Genomic DNA, 20,312 nt, shown 5'->3' on the forward strand with positions numbered 1-20,312 from the left:
TTGGGATGAAGCTGGAAACTTAAAAGCAAAACAGAAAACCCCCTTTGAACTTCAGTCATACTGTTGCAGTTTTTGTTTTTTTTATTTAAATACCACTACAGGATATAAAATTACACTTGGAACCGAGGAGAAAAAAAATACATACATTTAGATTATTTACATAATTTACATAAAGATGACAAAAATACCCTTGGTAGGCAGATGGTGATGGGGGTGTCACAGCAGGAATCCTGGAACACAAACCCACAGGGCTTTCCCACATTTCCATGTGGGAATTCCAGCCTTGCACACAAAAGAACAACCAACCCCATGGTGAAGCAGAAAGGATTTGGCCTTGGAATTGCTTTGGCACAGCTGAAACTGTCCCTCCTGTCCCTGTCCCTCTGCACAGTCACCCTCAGCATCCATTTCTCCTTTCAATCTTCTGATGACAGCTCCGCACTCATTTCCCAAGTCTTTTTCATCTTTTTTTTTAAAGTTAAAAACCACAAAACCATCTGAGCTATATTCTTTAAAAATCCCACTTCTGTGGCTCATTTTTACTATCAGCACTTTTTTTTTTAAAGAAACTTTTAGACCAGTTTCAAACTCTCAGTGAAGCCTGGTTGATCTTTAAATTAAGCTCCTGATTTCACGAACTGAAGCTTTGAGCAATGGTTCGACACAGAAATAAATTTTCTAATTTTCTGAGAACTCAGTGTGAAGGTGCAGGTTTTTGACACCACTTTTTCAAGTATTCCTTGGAGCACTTTATTCCAGCTTGCTCTGCAAGGCCCTGCAGCAGCAGCTCGTTTACCTCAAGCAAACTTCAATTCCAATTTTTCTCAGCCATCATTTTGCTGTTTGCCCAACAAAAGAAATATTTCAGTGTTCTAAAACCCTTCCAGGTGTGTTGCTGTGCCACTTCAGGAGCTGAGCAAGCCTGAAAATCACTGTTTCCCTGGAAATTATTCACTGATCCCTTCAGCCTCAGAAGTTCTCACAAAATCCTGTTGAAGGGATTTTCTCCTCAGCCGTGACTCAATGAATAAAAATTGTGGACTTTGCTCCAGAGCTCTTCAGTCCACTTTCACAGCTTTTTCCAAATTTAGGCACCATAAAGAGAGGGAAAAGCTACAGGACAACCTGCCTGGGGTTTTTTTTTTTTTTTCTAAATCCCACTGACACTCATGTTGATGATTTCAATGATGGTGTTCTCCACACACTGGCACAGCTGAACATCAGGGTCCAGGCTTGCAGAGTCCCTGGAGCAGCTTTTGCTGGAGGAATCTTTACAGAACCCTGAGAAATCGTGTGGCTTCTCCTTCAGCTGCTGGAGACCTAGAAAACACAGCAGGGAAAGCAAAATAAATATTGAGAATTGTTCTTTCCAGCCATAACACAAATAGGAGATAGCAAAGCTGAGCCAGCACCACCCCGTGCTTCAGCACAGATTATTTCCAGAGACACCATGAAATGTGAAATACAAAGAACTCTCAGAACTTTAGGCTTGCAAGCTAAAGTTTAGAATTAAACACAGCATTTGATCCAAAACTTTAGAGCAAGCTTCCAAAGTTAAGTACTCAAAGCAAGAATATGAATTTATAGTTTACAGCAAAACCACATTAACTAAGTGAAAAAAGTTTAGTTTTAAAGTTTAAAATATAGGAAAAATAAAAGTAGTTACAAAAGTAAACAATAAGTTTAAAATGCATATGATACATATGCATTTGAATGCATAAACTCTTAAGTTGATGGATCATAACATAATTAGATAAAACACCTTACACTATGAGTCCATAAGACGAAATATTTAAAGATTGAGTCCAAAACATAAATATCCTTATTAACAATATTTTATTAATCAATAACCCTCAAAAAGCCTTGTAACTAAAGGTCTTGTGACCTTCTAAACCAAACTATAACCATGTAAACCAAACCCTTCCTATCTATATAAAAGATAAAAAGAATAAACCACATCATCAAAACCAATTCAAAAGTCCCATCTCAAATTCCTTCTAGAACTCCCCACAAGTAAATTATCACAACACCACAACATTTAAGTAAATAATTAAGTAAATTAAGTCAATAATTAAGTTATCCCAGCAGCACAACATTTCTGTCCCATTTCCCTGTGCCTGGCCCCTTTGGGGTGCTGAGTCCTTGACTCACGGGTGATGATGGGGTCGAAGTCTCGGGTCTGTGTGGCAACATCAGAGGCACAAACTTGTCCAATCTGGATCAGCAGGGACATGATGTCCTCATAGAGGGGAGGAAAGGCCTGGCAGAAGGACACCAGGCAGGGCAGGGTGGGCATGAAGAACATGTAACGCTTGGACTGCGTCAGGACTGCCAAGGAGGAGGAGGAAATGCAGGAGTAAACATAAATTATTATAAAATCCAATCAAGAACTGTTACTTTATAATAGCAGTTAGACAGGAAAAACTGCATTTAGCCTAGAGAAATCCTGCTGGCTGCCCCAGAGGTGGATTTTTGGGCTGGCTGGGGTGGTACCTGTGAGCAGGGTCCCCATCACGTTGATGGCCAAACGAGCCACGCTCAGGGATTTGGGCAGGGCATACTGGATGCACAGGTAGGAGAGCAGCTGGATGGCAAAGATCTGCCAAAAGAGACAAAAGCAATGAATTTATACAACTTCCAGCCAAAGCTCTTCACCACACTTAACAGCAAGTAAATATTCCCTGCTTTACCATGAAGGAAATGGAAGCCAAAGAAGCCTTAACAATTGTTGTTATGATTATTTTTCTGGTGGCATGAAGAAGAAGAACCCACACACATTTAACATGAATCCAAGTGTTTCAGAATCTCCTCCAGACACTATTGCTCCAACATTAATGATGAGCAATAAAGCAACACACAATGTGCAACACAACCCTTGCAGAAGATATTTAGGTCTGATACATTCCAGTTTTAACCTCAGCAGTAACTTAATACTAGAAAGGATTAAATAAGAGCAACTACAAAGTTGGTTTGATATAGAAACAGGGAATCTTTAGCCCAACAAATTCCAGTTGCCTTCAATGCCAGGCTTTTAATTTAAGGTAAAAGTGCTACAAATATTCCCTGAGTATCTCAGGCAAGTCAGAGCAGGATGGTTTTAGTGACTGTTTTATTCTCCCCCAGCCAGTGTTCCAGCAGGCTGAGTACCCAAGTGATTCCCAGTACCTGCTTTTCCAGTTCAGGCTGGGCAATGAGCTCAGGAATGAAATCCAGGCAGATGTGCATGGATGGGATCCCAGCCACTGTCAGAGCCAGAAGCTCACATGGATAACCCTGTGGGATTAGAGAAGAGGTGTGTCAGTGTCACAGGTGTGTTGGGAAAACTCTGCTTCGAGTCAGATTTTAAATTACACCTGTGTTAATGCCTTATTTGTTTCAAAGTGAATATATTTATAACTCCCTTTTGTCCAGTTTGCAGCAGGCCTGGAATGCCAAGGAACAAGAGGCAGACTGGGTACAAACCCAGGGTCTGGATCAATTCTTTACCATCAATATTCAATGATTCATTTTTATAGAAGCTCTCCCTCCACTCCCCAGAGGAAAGCAGACTGCAGTGACCTTTTCCCTCTGTGTCTTTCCTGTGTTCCAAATTTCACCATCAGCCCCAACCTGCTCATTTCACAATTGCCCCATAATGACTTTTTTATCATTTAATCAGTTCCAGGTCAAGGCAAATTAACTCCTTGTAAAGAGTCTGCCATCTGGCAAGGAGCAATTTAATATGCATTAAAACCACGTTTGTATTTTAGAAATTACTGATCCTCCCCCTCTTCTATTTTTTTTGAAGGTGCTCAGCTGCTTTTGTAGGGCCAACCTTTCTCCTTCCACTCTAAAGAGATAAACTGTGCCCAGACAAAAAGGAAAGATAAGGAGATGTTTACATTTGAAGCCAAATTAGTTTTGAATAATGGGAATAATTATTTAAAAACACAGCCAGAAAAAAGTAACCCACAAAAGATGTGGAACAAGGTGATTAGGACAGTTTCCATTGGCCTAGATGGACAAACTGAAAGGGGCAGAGGCACAAAGGAGGGGAAGAGGCAGAGTTTGGGTGCTGCCTTCTCACTAAAATCCAGCACTGGAGTAGGGAGGAAGTGCAAAGGGGACAGACAGAAGGACACAAGTGGGTTGTTATCACTTCTGAGGCAGCCCCAGAGCCCCTGAGCTCTGCCCTTGGCCCTGCCCACGCTGGGGCAGTGCAGGCCCACCTGGAAATGCACCAGTTTGACAATGTTGGGGTCAGCAATGTACATCTGGTGCAGCAGGCAGCAGATGAGGCACTGCACCTCCCGCAGGTTGCACAGCAAACTCTGCTCCTCTTCCTCCTCCTGCTCCTCTTCCTCCTCTGCCTCAGCCCCCTGAGGGCTCGGGGGGCTCTGCACATCCCTCAGCAAACCCTGGCCACTGCTGCTCTGGCCCCTCTCCTCTTCTGTAGGCAAGCAGATCTCCAGCAGGATCTGCACAGCAGCACTGTCCTGGGGAGGAAAGCCACAGAAGATGCTTAAAAAGTGAAACAAAAACAAATCAAACACAAAATGAGGATAATTTAAGAAATGGAAGATTGTCGTGTGATTAGGATTTCTACCTAACCATTTTTTTATACAGAATGAAAATGACTCAGCTCAAGAATCACAAATCCTCTAGAACATTTAAAAACTTCAACACTTTATCCCAATCAGGATGCAAAGAAAAAAAAAAGGCTAAATCTAACAAAATATCATAACCACAGGTGAAAAGAGTAAATGCAGTGGAATCTCATATTGCTTCAAAATAAATATCCAGTGGTCCCTTAAAACACCCAGAGCAGACAGAATATGCACAGAGCCATGGAATTCACAGTATTCATCACCCTGATAATTTAAATATACAACTTCCTATTAACTCAAAAATCATATTATAATGGGAACTCCCTATGTGACATTTTTGCAGGGGAAAGGGTTGGTGAGCAGAACAATCACTATCAAAGCAGTAAATCAGCACAATGCCTCAGACTAGAAAAAAGAAAATACTTAATCATCTGAATACAGAGGCTGTTTTCTTTTCCATGGTAACAAAAGTTGGTAAAAAAAAAAATAATTTAAAAGGCCTCATTTTTTAATTTCCTGTTTCTGCATTTCTCTTTCATCACTGTTCTTCCTCACATCATGGAATTATCCATTTCTTCCCTCTTACCTGAGCAGCAAGCAAAGCATTTTTTAACTCTTCCCTTGTAACTTCTGGGGCCTCTGGACCCATTGGATTGTTTTGGGATGGCCTAATGTCCTGCTCTGCTGTTTCCTTCAGGTGAGCATTAAGGTAAGCTTTGGAAGCAAGAAGATATCCATTCAACATGTGCAAAATGATGTCCATCAGAGGAGGGCTCCTGAGATGGGAACACAGCAAAACAAAGGCTCTTCAGTACCATGAACAAATGGAAAACATCCCCGAGGCTGTGGCACCACAGCTCCTCCTCTGGCATCACTGACAGCTGGGGGAACAATTCCCAAGAACTGCAAAGACTCCCCTGGGCAATGAAGCCAATCTGCCTCTGCCACATCCAGCAGCAGAAAGTGCTGCCCAAAAGGATGGAACAACCACAGGCACAAGAGCTGGGAGGGGTTACAGCTAAACCTCACCCACCAGCACGTGGCAGCAGCCATTCCCAACACTCTGCAAAGCCTCTTTACCACAAATCCCCACACCTAAATCCAAAATGGATGAGCCATGTGCAAATCCCAAAGTTTTGAAAACACAGCTGGAACAGCAGGCCCAGCTCCACAGTCCTCAGGCCAAGCTTAAAACAACACAGATGATTAGTTTGTGATTAGTCTGTGATTAGTCTGGAAAGATGTTTGGAAGTGCTGAAAGCTTCCAGAAGTTTCCTGTTGGACAGCTTTGTGTTTCAGCACCCCTGTGCAGCAGCACAGACTCACCTGTGCACTCTCTGGTCACACCTGAGCACAATCAGGGGGTCAATCATCAGATCATTCTGGGTGTATTTCTGCTGCCTCACCAGTTTTGCTGAAGGCTGCAGGGCATTAACAGTCATCACCCACAACCTAAAATGAGAATATTTTTATGAATTTTTTTTTCTTTTAATAGAGAATGTGCATAAGAAAAGGGGTTCCCTAAGCACTTGGTCACTCAGCCATACTTTTCTAGGCCTATCAACCAGCAAAAACTCAAATTGCAGCCCTTGAAGTTAAGCAAGGTTAACTTACACTCCCTGGACTTAGAGCAGTTTTCACTGCAGCAGAGTATCCACTTCTTAAAAAAGGCATTTTCTTACCAAAGTGAGTTCCTGTTCCATCAGGAATTCAGCACAAACAATGGACACTATAAAACCATACTCCTGTATTTAAAACTGAAGACTTCCTTTCCTCTGAGAACAAGAACCACCTTCCTTTGAAATGCAAAAGTTCAAAATACCAACAAACTAAAAAAATGCAGCTCCAACACGTTCTATTCAGACACAGCCTCCAACCTGCCAGCTAAAGGCATTGTGTTATTAGTTCTAAAAGAAAAAGTGGCCTCCCAGCTATGTGCACCAAGAAACCAAAGAGTATTTTGAGCCTTGGTACCTTCTGGGCATGACAGTGTTCAGAACCATCCAGAGTTTATTGACAGCCTGCAGAATCCCCCGTGGGACTCCAGCTTCCAGCAAAAGATTCATGTTGGAGGTCAACACCTCTGCATAGGGGATCAATTCTCCAGCTGAGAGAAGGGTCAAATGTTCCAGGATCTGCATCAGCTGGGTGTGATTTCCAGGCAGCATGGAAAAGGCTGGAAAACACAAACAGGATCTTGGTAAAACCGGACTTCTGCCATTGGAAGCATTGAAGGATTTTGGTTATTATACAAATGCAGCTTAATCACACACTTCCAAATCAACTATATTCCAATCCATTTGGAAAGAATTTACTTGGAATGAAGCTCCTTACCTTCCTGGAGCTGTTTGGGAGAGTGGTTCTTGGCCATGTTGGTGAGGAGCATCCTCCTGAGCAGGGCGTCGGTGCCGGTGATCTGCTCCTCGCAGATCCAGTCATCCACGATGCACAGGTGGGGGTAGTTGGTGGCCAGGAGCCTCAGCAGGGCAGAGTGCAACCCTTGGGGACACCAGGGACATTCACAGCTCAGATCTGAGCAGCTGCATCTGTACCTGAACACATCTGTGCCTTCTATTTGAAGGCCTGAACTGAGTGGCTGGCAGCAGCTCAGTGAGGTGCACGTTCACAGCCTGATACTCCAGCTCCAACAGAGAGGAGGAGTTACCCCTTGGAAAGAAACTCCTGAACTCAGCCTGGAATATTCACCATTCTCAGGTAACTCCTACTCTAAAACCTGCCCTAGGGAGGTAAGAGCTACTTTCAAAGGAACTGCTTTCCTCACACGTTCACTGTGACTCTTCAAACATCTCTGCAATCTCAGCAGCTACTCCTGACAGATTTTAAAAGCAAGAAAAAGGAAAGCAAGCTATGAAAAAAACAACAGCCCCTGAGCTGAGAACACTCAGCCTTTCCTTTTCATGCACTTTAGACCTTCAGACAGGTTTTTACCTCCCAGCTCCTGCTGCAGCCCCTGTGCCTGCCGGATGAGGTACTTGATTGGAATCTGATCCATCAATGCTGAGGAGTAGGACTTGGGTTTTCTCTGCATTGCAGCTACAAAGGAACAGGACAAGAAACCACATGTAGCAGTTACAGCTGAAAACAATTATATCCCCAATGGATTAATAAAGAAAACTTGTCTCTATATTATCCAGGTAAATTCAAGAAAATATCAAAGAACTGCAATTGATTTTATGGTATTTCAGACTTCCTTGGTTAGCATGAAGAAAAAAGACTGAATAATACTGGAAGTTTTGCACCTTAAAAAGGGCTGGTAAAAACACACAGCAGGTATAGACACTGAATTTTCACTGAAGTTTAATTTCATCAATAAAATACATACAGGTCTTTCAGAACTGGTGTAAAGGTAAAAATGGCATCATTAAGCATTATCAACTATAAAATTGCCAACTCAAAGAAAAGTGCGTGCAAGTTTGATAATGTATGTGAATAAATGAAGATCTCAAATAATTATTTTAAGTCTTTGTTAATTGTTATTATATTCCTTAGATGCTCATAAACATTTCTAGTAACTCAGCTTGGACCTCTTTTAATGTGTAAAACAAATTATTCCACTGCAGAGTTCTAGCAGGAACTTTATGTCCTGAATCTCTACAGCAATGTTTTATTTACTGCAAACACCTGAACTTTCTATGCTGTGCTCGAATCTGACAGCAGCATGAATTTTTCCCCTCTTTGCACCTAATTTCCAGTCAATCTGCTTCCCCCTGGCGCTCTCACATTTACCTAGAATCTTTGTGTTGGCCAGCAGTGCCTCCTCATAGGACAGCACATAGTAGAGGACCAGCAGCTGCGTGGTGATGCTGAAGCGCTGCATGGAACGAGTGTTTTCTCCCTGCACATAAATCACACACAAAGGTCAGGCTGCATTCCTGACTCTTGGGAAGAAAAATTTGGATTTACCCACAAATATGGTGAATATCTGAGTAACAAGAATCACTTCAAAACACACGACTGTCACTGGAGCAGGAGGGAGTTTACAGGCAGAGAAAGCAAGAAGTGAAGCAAGAGAAATCCAAAATCCTGAACCACATGCCCATAAAGTACAAGGAAGACCCAAACAAGATGATTACCCCAGAGAGTCCTTGGAAAACATTCAGGATCTCCTGCTCTGTGACAGGCTGGTTGGTGGCCTCTGGGTTGGATTTAGATGCAGGAGTGAGGATGGAGTTAATGTAGACATCAATGAGGGGCAGCAGCTGAGGGTGCAGGGGGGTGGTGGTTTCACAGAGCTGCCGGTAGATCCAGTCCTGCAAGAGAACAGCCCAGGACATGAGCACAGGATTTGACTCTGGAAAGTGGAACACCAGCTCTGAGCTGGTCATGAACTCTGTGTCCTGGACCCTGATTCACAAATAGAACTTGTCCTGGCTGGGAAATTATTCTGACTATGATTAAACACAGATGGGGGAGAGAGACTTATTGTTTTTAACTTCATTAAACAGTGGTCTCTGGATTGCAGAGCTAAAAATGGGCACCTTAACTTAAACACAGTTCATTCTTAAATTACATGGTAGGAAGGTACAAGATTGATCAAGAATTCTGCTCCTCTAAGTCAACCAGCCTGCAAAAGCTCATCAGCATTCAGAATTATGGACAGAGATAAAGCAAAGGTGGTACCTTAATGGATACTTTGTGCTTGGTGAAGGAACGACTCTTTAGGAGCTGGTAAATGCAGTGAATAGGTAAAAAGCCAGTGATGTTGGCACTGAGGCTGCCTGTCACAGGCACACGGACAGCATGGGCTGTGACCACCTGCAGGGAAGGGACAGTGAACAGAGAAACCTCTTAGCACAAGGTGTCAAAGCCACACAGCCCTGACTGGCATCCCCTCATTTCTGGGGAATACCCCAAAGGGAAAGGAAAGGGCAAAGGGGGAAAAAAATCCCTGGGTTGAAAATACCTGTTCAGTGAAAATCTCTTGTGTGAAGATTGTCTTCATTCTGCTCAGTGAGCTGGGCTTGATAACAATCTGAAATTCAGATTAAGTACTTAGAACTTCTATCTTTCTTATAACTAAGGACTGAAGTTTATTTTATACACTGTTAACTTTTAGCCTTTTAAAACTCGTCAGTTTTCCTGGTGTCCCAGTCAATTCACATCTGTATCAAATGTCAAACAGAAATATTTTCCAATGTCACAAGTTAATCACCCAATGTCTTCCCTGTCCTAAAACCTCCCTCTCCAGCTTTTACATCTGGTGAGACACTCTTTCACAATAGTGAATTGCTGGCAAACCTCCTTTGGCAATTTCCTGAAATTAATTTTTACATGTGCAGATATTTCTTTTAACTATTTAAAATAAAAACTTTGCAGCTCAATTTGGAAAACACTTCAGTTAGTCTTCTAAGAAGTTCACTTCTCAGAAATAATGATTTCAACAGGGCATCACTTTTTGAAGATTCTTTTATCACCACATTCCTCTCTATCAAGAGCTAAGCAAATTTGAATGTCCTTCCAGGTTAATTATTATTCCTTTTTCAGGTTACGTTTACTTTGGGTATATTAGCAAAAGTAAAAATCTGATTTTAACAGACAAATATACAGGCTAGAAATAGTTTAGGGTTTACCTTCATTCCCAAGGTGGAGCAGACCAAATCAATGATGGCACTGAGCTGGTTGCTGTGGAAATACATGGCTACCAAGAGGAGCATCTCTCCAAAGGAAGCAGACACACCAGAAATGCTGATGATAACAAAGAAGAAATACAGAACATAAGGAAACAGGACATAAATAAATGTGAGATTACTGGAATCACTAAAAGAAATCCAGCCTGCTCTCACCTTTCAAAGTAGGCTTCTTCCTTTATCATCCAGCTGAGCCACATCACCATGAGCTGCTCCTGTTCTGGGGTGCTGCAAAAGGAAAATCCATAATAGATCCTTTTCCCAGAAAACCAGTGCCAGCTCTACCACCACTTGCAGAAAGCCACTGTTTGAGGAACCTTACACCAAGAGACTTTTGTCACTTTCACTTCAGCATCCAGCTGCTGATAAGAAGTGATATTTGGCACAAAGGTCAGTCCAATTGTCAGGCAACTTCCTTTTGGAATGCACCCAACAGAAAGCTCCACTGAATTATCTGCACTGCTTCTCTCTAAGGAACTGAGCCAGGAACCTGCTCCATGGAAAAGTGAACAAGTCAGGCCTACTTCAGTCTCCAAAAAACCACTCACACTAAGCTCATGCTAATGCTCAGCTCTCAAAAGACTTGGTATAAAACAGGAGTGAAATATCCATTCACTAACCACAGGGTGAGACAAATCAACACACAGAGATTTTATAAAGCATTAGGGGGGGAAAAAAAGTGCAGCTCTTTAAGCATTAAAAGAGTTGGTGCTAAACCAGCCAGATCTTCCAGAGCTCCTCCTGCAGTGAGAGTACCTGACCAGAGTGGAGAAGGCCAGGAGCATGCAGAAGGACAGCGACACGAAGCGGACCCCGGCCGGGGTGGCGGGCGGGCGGCTCGTCATCAGCTGCAGCAGCTGCTCAGCCTCCTCATCCGTGGGCCTGGCCAGGGCACAGAACAAAACAAAGCTGGGCATTGAACAAGGAACACATTTCCAGCCTTTCACAATGGCTAAAGATTCGATTGTCCCTGTTATTCCATCTGTCAAGGTGGGAATTTGCTCTGAACTTAACAGAGACAAAAATCTCTGGAAAGAGACAACAGTGAGGAAACTTCCCCAGGATATAATCGTGCCTATTGGTACAAACTACTTGAATTAAAACTAACAATGCATAAAGATGCTACATCAAAACTCTCTAAAAAGTGAAAGCAAAGGAATAAATTCAAAATCCATGCAATGCATGTTGCTACAAGAGGAAACAGCTGATAACTCTACACTGCTCCAACCATGTGGGTTTACAGTTCTCTTAACAAGTCTGCAGAAGTGATTTTGCAGCAACAGAGGACTGAAATTGCTGAGTGCTGCCACAAGTTTTGAGGCCACAGTGGCATTACGAGAGAAAGCCCAAAGCCCTCCCAGCCACGAACGTGCAGCCATGAACAAAACCCCGAGCGTGCGTGCCAAGGCTCCTTACTTGAGGCCAGCAATGCCCATGAGGGCACAGTAGAGGCGCAGCAAGGCGCTGGCCTTCACCACGTGCTCCTCCTTGAGCCCCGAGTACACGGACACGGTGGGCTCCGCGTCAGCCTCCGGCTCCTCCACCACGTGCGTGCTGCGCACCGTGGGCAGGATCCCCATCAGCTCCAGCAGCAGCTGCCTCCTCATCTGCCACAGCACTGAGCTGATGTTATCTCTTTTTCTCTGGGAAAGAGGTTAAGAGATGAGAATGATGTCAAATTCAGCCCAACAAATAATGTGCTATGTAAGAGTTTTCACAGTCAGAGGAAGAGGGTTGATTTTTTTAAATATAGTTTTCAGTTCCAAGCTTTAACTGTCACCTGAGCATCTTCCCACTGTGAACACTGAGAATGAACATTTTTATCAGGCAAATATTACAAACATACGAACAATCTGAAACTCAGAGGAAGTATTTAGAACTTCTATCTTTCTTATAAGTAAGGACTGCAAGTTTATTTTATACACTGTTAACTTTTAGCCTTTTAACACTTGTCAGTTTTAAAACTGGCTTCCATGCCTAAAAACCTCTCAGTCAGGGGAACAACCAAAGAGCTGCTGCCTTCAGGGACATTGTTTATAGAGAGCCCCATAAGAGGAGGTTGCCTTGTAAAGGTTCCTCCAAGACGTGCAACAGGATTTATGTGCATTCAGACAAATCTGCAGCACACATCCAGTGAGTTACACCAAGCTACGAGAATATTTCTTTAAAAGCAGAATACTCAAAGCTTTTCTTACCTGCTGTCCATTTCGGATGAAAGTTCCAAACCATGTCCGAACCTTAGCGTTTGTTCCGAGCAGCAAACCACTCACAAAACACACCAGGTCACTCACTCCATCATCTGGGGATTCGTTCTTGGTGTGATCCAAGGTCAAAGCCACACCAAGACCTGGCAGGTGACACTCCTCCACCTGGATAAAACACTCAGCCTCAGTCATCTTTGCCGAGTTTGAAGCTTCAGGAAGGTTCTTGTGGTTCTGATGAGGACTCACCACCATGCCCCGGACCCTGAGGGCTTGGGAAGGGTTCATCTTGCACAGGTGCCGCAGAGCCTCCGTCCTGCGCCGCCCGCCGACGCTCTCCTCGTCCTGCCGCTCGCCGTTCTTTATCAAACCCCTGCACACTGAAGAGCCAACAGCAGCTCTGAGGAAACCTGCCCTTCCCAATTCCAATGATCACCTGTCCCAGCGGCATCTAAATCCCTGTTAGCAGGGACAGAGGAGGCTCTCAGCCCCTGCCCAATCAGCCTCTGTAACAGTGACCTACAGATGAAAAGCTGGGACACACACAGCGAGCCTGGCCTGCAAAAAATGGAACTCAACATGCCCAGGTGGCAGCACCCAGCAGCTCAAACCTGTACAACTCATGGTTTAGCCCAGAATTAACCACACTGGTAGAAAACATATCAAAAGCTGGAGGAGAAGCTGTAACTCACCCTCGTTGAAGCTGTCGGGGACATTGGCCACCAGCAGGCAAAGGAACCAGGCTCCGTTCTTAACGTGCAGCAGAGCTTCAGCCACATCCACTATTGGCAGCAGTGATGGCAGCTCTGCATGGAAAGAGGGTGCTGAAAGTCACAATGTTTCACTGGGAAACAAAAACCCCGTTTCCAAGAGCTTAGATTAACCTTACATCTGCTGCAACAGCTCCCAAAGTTGCTTTGTTATGTTTGTGAGAGGTCAGAAACCACCATAAGTACGGAAACACACCTGCTTGCAAAATGCAGAGAACATCTGCTGCCTCCTCCAGGTAAACAGGACTCTCAAAGAGCTCAGAAGATTTGAGGAAAAATTCACCATTTGATTCTGACACCTGCGAGATAGCATTTTTCATCAGTGAACAGGTTTTATGGAGCAATTTGTCTAAATCTGTTTTAAATTCAGCATGTTTAGTAGATTAAAAACTGCCAAAAACATAAAGCTATCGACACAGAACAAGCAGGAAAAGTTTGTAGAATAAGAAATATTTACTACTGGAAATACTTCAACACAGATGGTATCATTGCTTCTTTTCAGAAGAAAGAAAAACAGCCCACTGACATTCTAAGTTTACACAAGGAAAACAAAATGTTTGGTGAGGAAGGAAGTGGGGGAAGAAGAATATGATGGGTAATACCACACTGCAGTAGGAGCAAAGAATGGGATGGAGAAAAGTCATCACTTCATTTCCAAATTATTTCTGCACTGACAGATCACCAAATCACATTACGTGTGAGTACAGCATATTTATAGAGTCTCTATAACATCAGCAAAGACTTCTTTAGGAAGTCACAATGAGTTTAAGCACAAGCCACTGGTGAATCAGACTGAGACTGAATCTTGATACAGCAGGTAAGGACTGGAGAAGCAGCAGCACCAGAAGCACAACCAGCGTGTCAGCCAGTCCAGAGAGGAACCTAAATCTCACAAATATCCACCCATGGGCAAGTTCACCTTGTTCATAATGGCCAGCAACTCGCTGAGCACCAGCCGGAGCCGCCGAGGAGAGTCACTGTGCTCAAACTCCAGCGTCAGCCCGTGCTGCAGCTGTGACACCAAGATGCTTTCTCCACTGCCACCTCCCAGCTTGTGCCTGGCACAAAATTCAAAACGACAAGTGTTAAACGTTTCTGCAAAGACAGAAATGCTTCTGGTTAAAGGAAGGCAGCAGTTCCCTGGGGATCTCTTCTATCCTTTAAAGACTGTTGTAATTGCAGTACAAGAAAGTTAATTCAGTACATTATAAAAATTTCAAGTGCTTGTATTCCCCAGCAGCACAAAGAGTCAGGAAAGTGCATTCACCTGAGCTGTCCCTTCATCCCACAGAGCCATCCCAGCCCTTGCCAGCCGAGGCAGCTCCCCCAGTGCATCCCACACCTCCGCTGACAACAGCTGCAACATCTGGAACAGCTGGAACAGCCACACAGCGCTTCCGCCACAGATCCCCGCTCCCTGCCTTACCGGAGCTGCTGCTCCTTGCTGGCGTCCTGCTCCAGCGCGTGGAAGTCCACGGACAGCAGCGCCACGATGGAATTGACCGCCTCGACCCCCGAGAGCAGCCGCAGGATCAGCTTCTTGTCCTGCGCCCAGCTCTGGCTCTGGTCGGCGGGCGCGCACAGCGCCATGCGCACGAGGCAGGGCAGCAGCAGCCGCAGCTCGGGGTCGCTCAGCGCGGCCAGGCGCACCACGTCCACCTTCTGCATGGCCTCGAAGGCGTAGGGGCTGACGAACTGCAGCGCCGAGCACTCGGACATGGCGGCGGCAGCGACTCCCTCACGGCGCCCGCGCCCACCCGCCGCCGCCGCCACTACCGGGGGAAGCGGGAAGTGACGTCACGGCGGGAGGGCCGAGGGGCGGGAACGGCTGAGGGGTGGAAAGGGAGAGGCGGGAAAGGCTGAGGGGCACCGCCCTCCCCGCCCCCTCAATAAACCCACAGCACAATCAAGGCTTCATGAATAATTTATTCCATTTGAATTTTTTTGTTTTTTTAAAAAGTATAAACCTTTTTTTTTTTTCTTCATTTCCTCGATCACAATTTGTACAACTCAGTGTTTATGGCATTCGGCAGAAATAGTGTTTGTTCCTTAAATCGCTTTTTGTTTCTGTGTTTTGTCACGATGAATGCGGCGGCGGCTCGGCCGAGGGCACATGGCGGCGGCTGTGCGAGGCTCCCGGGCACATCCAGCCGTGCCTGAGGGCTGCGGGAGCGGCTCCCTGACCTGTCCAGCCACGCCAGAGCGGCGTTGAAGCAGCTCCCGGACCTGTCCAGCGCGGTGTCGGAGCAGCTCCCCGGTGTGTCCAGCTGCGGTGTCGGGATTGTCCGTGTGTCCAGCCATGGCAGCGGGGTGGCGGAGCGGCTCCCCGGTGTGTCCAGCCGTGCCCTCGGGGCGCGGGAGCGGCTCCCCGGTGTGTCCGGCCGTGCTGAGGGGCGCCATGTTCATCACAAGGCCGCGGGCTGCGGCAGCCCAAGGCAGCGCTCGGCAAGGTCCTCACGTCCAGTTGACTCGGAAAAACCTAAAGCTCGATGAGTAGCATCCTGAAAAAGTGACCCTGAGGATTGTGGTAGGTCCCAAATCCAGTTTTACTGTAAATTAAGCTTTACTCCACTGAAAATAAAAAGTACACCCACAAATAATAGTAAAAAAACCCTTTGAGTACGAAGCATAGTCCTGGGCCCTTTACTTAAAAAAAAAAAAAAAGGAAAAAAAATAATAAAACAAACAAAATCACCTTCCCAGCTGGAGGTTGTGAGACAGTAACATTGTACAATGTCACCCATTAATGAATTCTCCAATGAAACCCCGATGAAAACAAGGTTGATGCAGCATTACTATCCCAACAGACTGATATGCGGTGCCGTACTGTTGTGCAGCAAATTATATGGTGCAATAGCATTTTTTAAAATGTTTTACTCTTATTCTTGAAAGCTTTAAAATAATGCAACATAATATTTTGATATTACAGTATTAACAAATAGTGCTTGATTAAAGACATCGGCAAGTCTTCATAGCAACACACAAAGTTAAAATTACCATCAGAGGTAAATATAGAAATACAATAATCTGCGCCATAACTGACAGCTAAGTAAGAACATAGCTGAGGATTTAAATATAAATCCATTTATCTTTAATTATTTCAGAGAATGTTAGAAAGATCTAAATGTTACAGCTCCTTTTAAAATGTGAGGGTTGTTACAAGTACAGCTGGTAGCCTTGCTGGTCGTAGCAACAGGATTTTCAGAAACCAAATCCAAATAGTAGTGAGTCAAATGTGACTAAAAGGCTTAAATGCAGTAAGATCTGGGTTAAAATATGTATTTTTAATTGGAATGGAAGGATCTCAGCTTCTCCTTTCCTTGAAAGAGATAAACCTCCACAGCTACTTAAAGCACTGACAGGAACATTTTCTTGCAAGGCCGTTTTGAAAATCTGTAGCTGTAATTTTCAACTACTTAAGCTTGTACTTGCTAAACAACCTCGACTTATTGGATTCTGACAATTTTATTTATAAACCAGCTATTATGTGCACTTAAAATAGTTAAATGAAAGTAGCTAACAAAAAAAGTATGCCCAATATAATAGTTGGCTCCGTGGTGCTGGCAGGTTTGATATGTACATTGCCGGCTGTGACTATCACTCCAGAAATGGCCCTTCTAGTCTTTTATAGTGGTTATAATATTATAATTTACTTTAATTGCATTTGATGGGGGGGAGGAGTGGGAGACTGGCAGCTTTCACAGTAGGAGTTTCACAGGGAAGGCTGGTCCAGGTAACAGAATACAGTCACACCAACGTTCAGGCAGCTGATTCACTTACCTTTAGGAATACAAGTTCAGATTGAACACAAAACAAAGCCACACCAAAACCCAGCCCTTGGAACTTGGTTAACTGAGCCAGGGTTAGAAATGACCACTTAGCGACAAAAGCTCAAAAAAAAAAGGACATACACTTTGAAAATTCCAGTTTTAGGAGCACTTTTCCACGTCAAAAATGCCAACCAAATGAGAAAACCCTTCTGTAAGACAATAATGTGCCGTTTAATCTGCGGTGCATTACCGAGATAAAGTCATGGACAGACCCAGTTTTTTTACTCTATTTATCAAAATATGCTAACTTCTGATTGCACTCATGTTGTTCTGAAGAAATGACTGAAAATTCTCATCACCAATTGTACAACTTCTTTATACAAAACCAAAAAAGTTACTAATATTGTATGTACACGATTCAGTGAGACTGTTCATACGAAAAAAAAAAATCACCTCAGGCAGGTCTTTTGCATTTACGAAACGAGATTTTCATGAACACAGTAAGTTTGGTAAATGCAAGCAAATTCTTCCTTGTAGAGGGGTTAACAGCAGGTGCACAAATGGATCTTAAAAGTTGCTCCTTTACAGGTTTAAACCAGAGAGACAGACAATATTAAGACCCAGGACTTGGGTTATCGTGACAGGCTCCCAGGAGCGCTGCAGGAGTTCAGTTTTTCATCTGGCAGTCAGATAAGGAACCCACAAAAAGCATCTGCAGCTGCTCTTCAGCACCCGTAGGGGCTATTTTAGAGCAGCCACAGACATTTGGCATGTGCTAGGAAAAAAGGAAGGAAACTACTGAGAAAAAATGGTGACTGTAGATAGAGGGAGGCGTTTAGGAAAGCCTTGTGGTTTGTCAGTCCCTTCCTTGGGGAGGGCAAAGCCTCCTTGGCACACGCCCCAGCCAGAGCCTGAAAATGGGTTATGGGGAAGGCCATACACTGATACTTGGGACCTTCACCACAGTGCCAAAAATACATGGAAAAGGAAAATGTTCAGGGTTTCGTGCTGTTTTTTTTACTAGTGGAATAAAATCTGAATACCAGAATTCACTGAGAATCTATATACACCACATTTTAGTTCAACACACACCAATCTTAAAGTCAAGATTGACTATTTTTGCATTTGTAAAATGGCTAGAGCTGGGCTAAATCTCAGCCTGGCAGGAGACTTTGGATAAGGTCAGAGTTTTCTGTGTGTTCCGCCTCAGATTCGCATTTTATCACAGAAGTGGAAGCAAACAATGCAGTGAGCACAGTGCCAAGAATATCCAGGGAGCCACAATGCACAAGAGATGTTCTTGTGATATTAAAACTTGTGTCCTGGAAGTGGATCTGAGAATCTAGCCACAGCCCTGAACCATCACACAAACTTCAACTGAAGAGTTTATTCATGTTATTCTCACTACAAGTTAAACCACCTACAATATCACTTATATATTGCCATTGTTACTCTGTAAAGGTGTGATATAAAATGCTGTAAGACCCGGTACCTTTTCAATTTATATAAACACAGTGAACTTCATTACTGTACATGTACTCTGCAACTACAGCTTAGCTGTAAATCCCCCACACACAATGGTATGGACATTAACCCCTCTATCCCCATTAAACTGTACATCAAGACAATACAAATTTACTGTCCCCACCCACCCCTTACAAAAAAATAATACTCTAAAAGCAACCTACTGCAACTTTTAATTAAGACGATTACATATATTTTAGACCAATTGCTTTAAAGCAAGAAGGCAGTATAAACCTTCTAGGAAAATTTTTATAAAAGAGGTTAAGAAATATAAGACAATTTATACATTTAAAAACTTACAATAAATAAGAGATGCAGGCATTTTTGAATACTAAGTACTATAATCCAATACAAGAACATCTTGATGTTCTGAAGCCATAGGTTGAAACTTAATTGTTCCTCGTGTTTCTTCTCATCTCCATGCTTTTCAAATTCCTTAACCATGACTGGGTACTATGGCTCATTACTCTTCACAAATACTGTGGCTGGGGAAAAATGGTTAATTTTGCTACTAAAAACGTTATAATACACTTTCTGATCATCATTCTGAAGCGTCCCCCACAGTCAGTGACTCAAGGACAGCAGGGCGATGGGTGCCCCTCTCACAGGTCAGAACAATATTTGCTGGAAGTAACAAGATTCATACCCCATCACAAACAACTTGCGCTGAGAAGAATTAGAACTTAGTCCTGCAGTGAAATATCCCTTTTCCTCATTTTTGTCTTGCAAAATTCAGATGAAGATCACAGCATATTCATGATAAAGTTATACAACTGATTCAGCACCACAAAATGAATTGGGAGACATGAGCGTCTGTCCTGGGTAGCAGGATCACAGGTTAGCCAGGAGAGTGCATTGTACTGTTCCAGAACAAACCTGAAAAACAAACAGCCTTCTGTCAGGCCAGCACATCTTCTCACCACGATTTTACAGCCCCAATTTACTATAATCCAGCTTCTTGGGCATCAAAAACATAAAATAGGTTTGCCAACACTCAGAAATAACATGTCTTCCAAACTATTACAGCAGTTCAGAGCTAAACTTGCTTTTGGTGGAAAACTGTCATTGTAAATGCCTATTCTCAATTCATACCAAGAGGTTCACATTAAAAAAAAAAAAAACCAGAAAAGGAAAATTAATCTGGTGTTTTCTCAACTAGCATCCCATGTTTACATGGGTCTGAGCTCCTGTCCTTCAGCACTTCAGATTTTCCACAAGATTGCTGTGCAATATTCTGGCTTAACTATTTCTGTCTTTCCTGCTGGGCTCAAACTCTCTTCTAGTTTGAGGAATTCGTTGTTTTTCAAACATTTTCAAAGACTGATAAGTTACAGAAGGGCTTAGAGATGTTTGGTTTTTATTCCACTGTTCTGTGACAATCACTTAAAGCACAGCAATTTATCTGCACTAAGGATATCAGCTGCACAAAGGAAAAAAAAACTAACAGCAGGACAAACAAACATGCAGCTTCACTGCAGCAGCATTAAAAATGAAATGCAGAATATTTTTGCATTGATCAATGATAAATACCTGAGCACATCAGAAGTTTGATTAGAATCAAGTGGATGGGAGTGTTTACTGTGGAGTAGCTCGTCTGATTGCACTGAAGGCACGTGGAGGTGCAAAGAGGCCTGAGGAAGGAAGAAGGAAGCCAGGAGTCACTGCCTGATCAACTACACCATATTTCCTTCCCTCATATTGCTGTAGCTTGCAGGCACCTTCTCTGTCTGACACACAAGCCAAAACAAATCTTATCCTCAGGCCATCCACAAGTTCAGGAATTCTCAGAATATTTCTATTCTCTCACAGGTCT

At 43.5% G+C, this 20,312-nt stretch overlaps 2 protein-coding genes across 2 annotated transcripts in view; both read right to left on the bottom strand.

Moving 5' to 3' along the window:
- Nucleotides 1-63: 63 nt before the first annotated feature.
- On the bottom strand, nucleotides 64-15,012 carry INTS2 (integrator complex subunit 2). The gene is made up of 24 exons (XM_071448022.1): nucleotides 14,632-15,012; nucleotides 14,125-14,263; nucleotides 13,402-13,504; nucleotides 13,128-13,241; nucleotides 12,685-12,815; nucleotides 12,430-12,603; nucleotides 11,651-11,877; nucleotides 10,991-11,116; nucleotides 10,391-10,462; nucleotides 10,178-10,292; nucleotides 9,511-9,579; nucleotides 9,228-9,362; nucleotides 8,681-8,857; nucleotides 8,334-8,442; nucleotides 7,536-7,640; nucleotides 6,921-7,085; nucleotides 6,561-6,762; nucleotides 5,913-6,038; nucleotides 5,173-5,362; nucleotides 4,209-4,475; nucleotides 3,166-3,273; nucleotides 2,494-2,599; nucleotides 2,152-2,328; nucleotides 64-1,320 (listed from the first exon to the last, which is right to left on the bottom strand). Exons 1-24 carry the CDS (start codon nucleotides 14,922-14,924, stop codon nucleotides 1,151-1,153), a joined length of 3,600 nt encoding a protein of 1,199 aa, XP_071304123.1. The 5' UTR covers nucleotides 14,925-15,012; the 3' UTR covers nucleotides 64-1,150.
- Nucleotides 15,013-16,279: 1,267 nt separating this feature from the next.
- The window catches only part of MED13 (mediator complex subunit 13), a 56,820-nt gene continuing 52,787 nt past the window's right edge, over nucleotides 16,280-20,312 (bottom strand). The window contains exons 29-30 of the mRNA XM_071448021.1: nucleotides 20,030-20,130; nucleotides 16,280-19,375 (exon numbers count right to left, since the gene is read on the bottom strand). Coding sequence (XP_071304122.1) covers nucleotides 19,243-19,375; nucleotides 20,030-20,130 — 234 coding nt within the window. The 3' untranslated portion in view covers nucleotides 16,280-19,242. The remainder of the gene's footprint in view (nucleotides 19,376-20,029; nucleotides 20,131-20,312) is intronic.

Source organism: Agelaius tricolor, unplaced genomic scaffold, assembly GCF_023055355.1.
Source record: "Agelaius tricolor isolate 1412-34295 unplaced genomic scaffold, bAgeTri1.0.p SCAF_25, whole genome shotgun sequence".
NCBI classification, from domain to species: Eukaryota; Metazoa; Chordata; class Aves; order Passeriformes; family Icteridae; genus Agelaius; species Agelaius tricolor.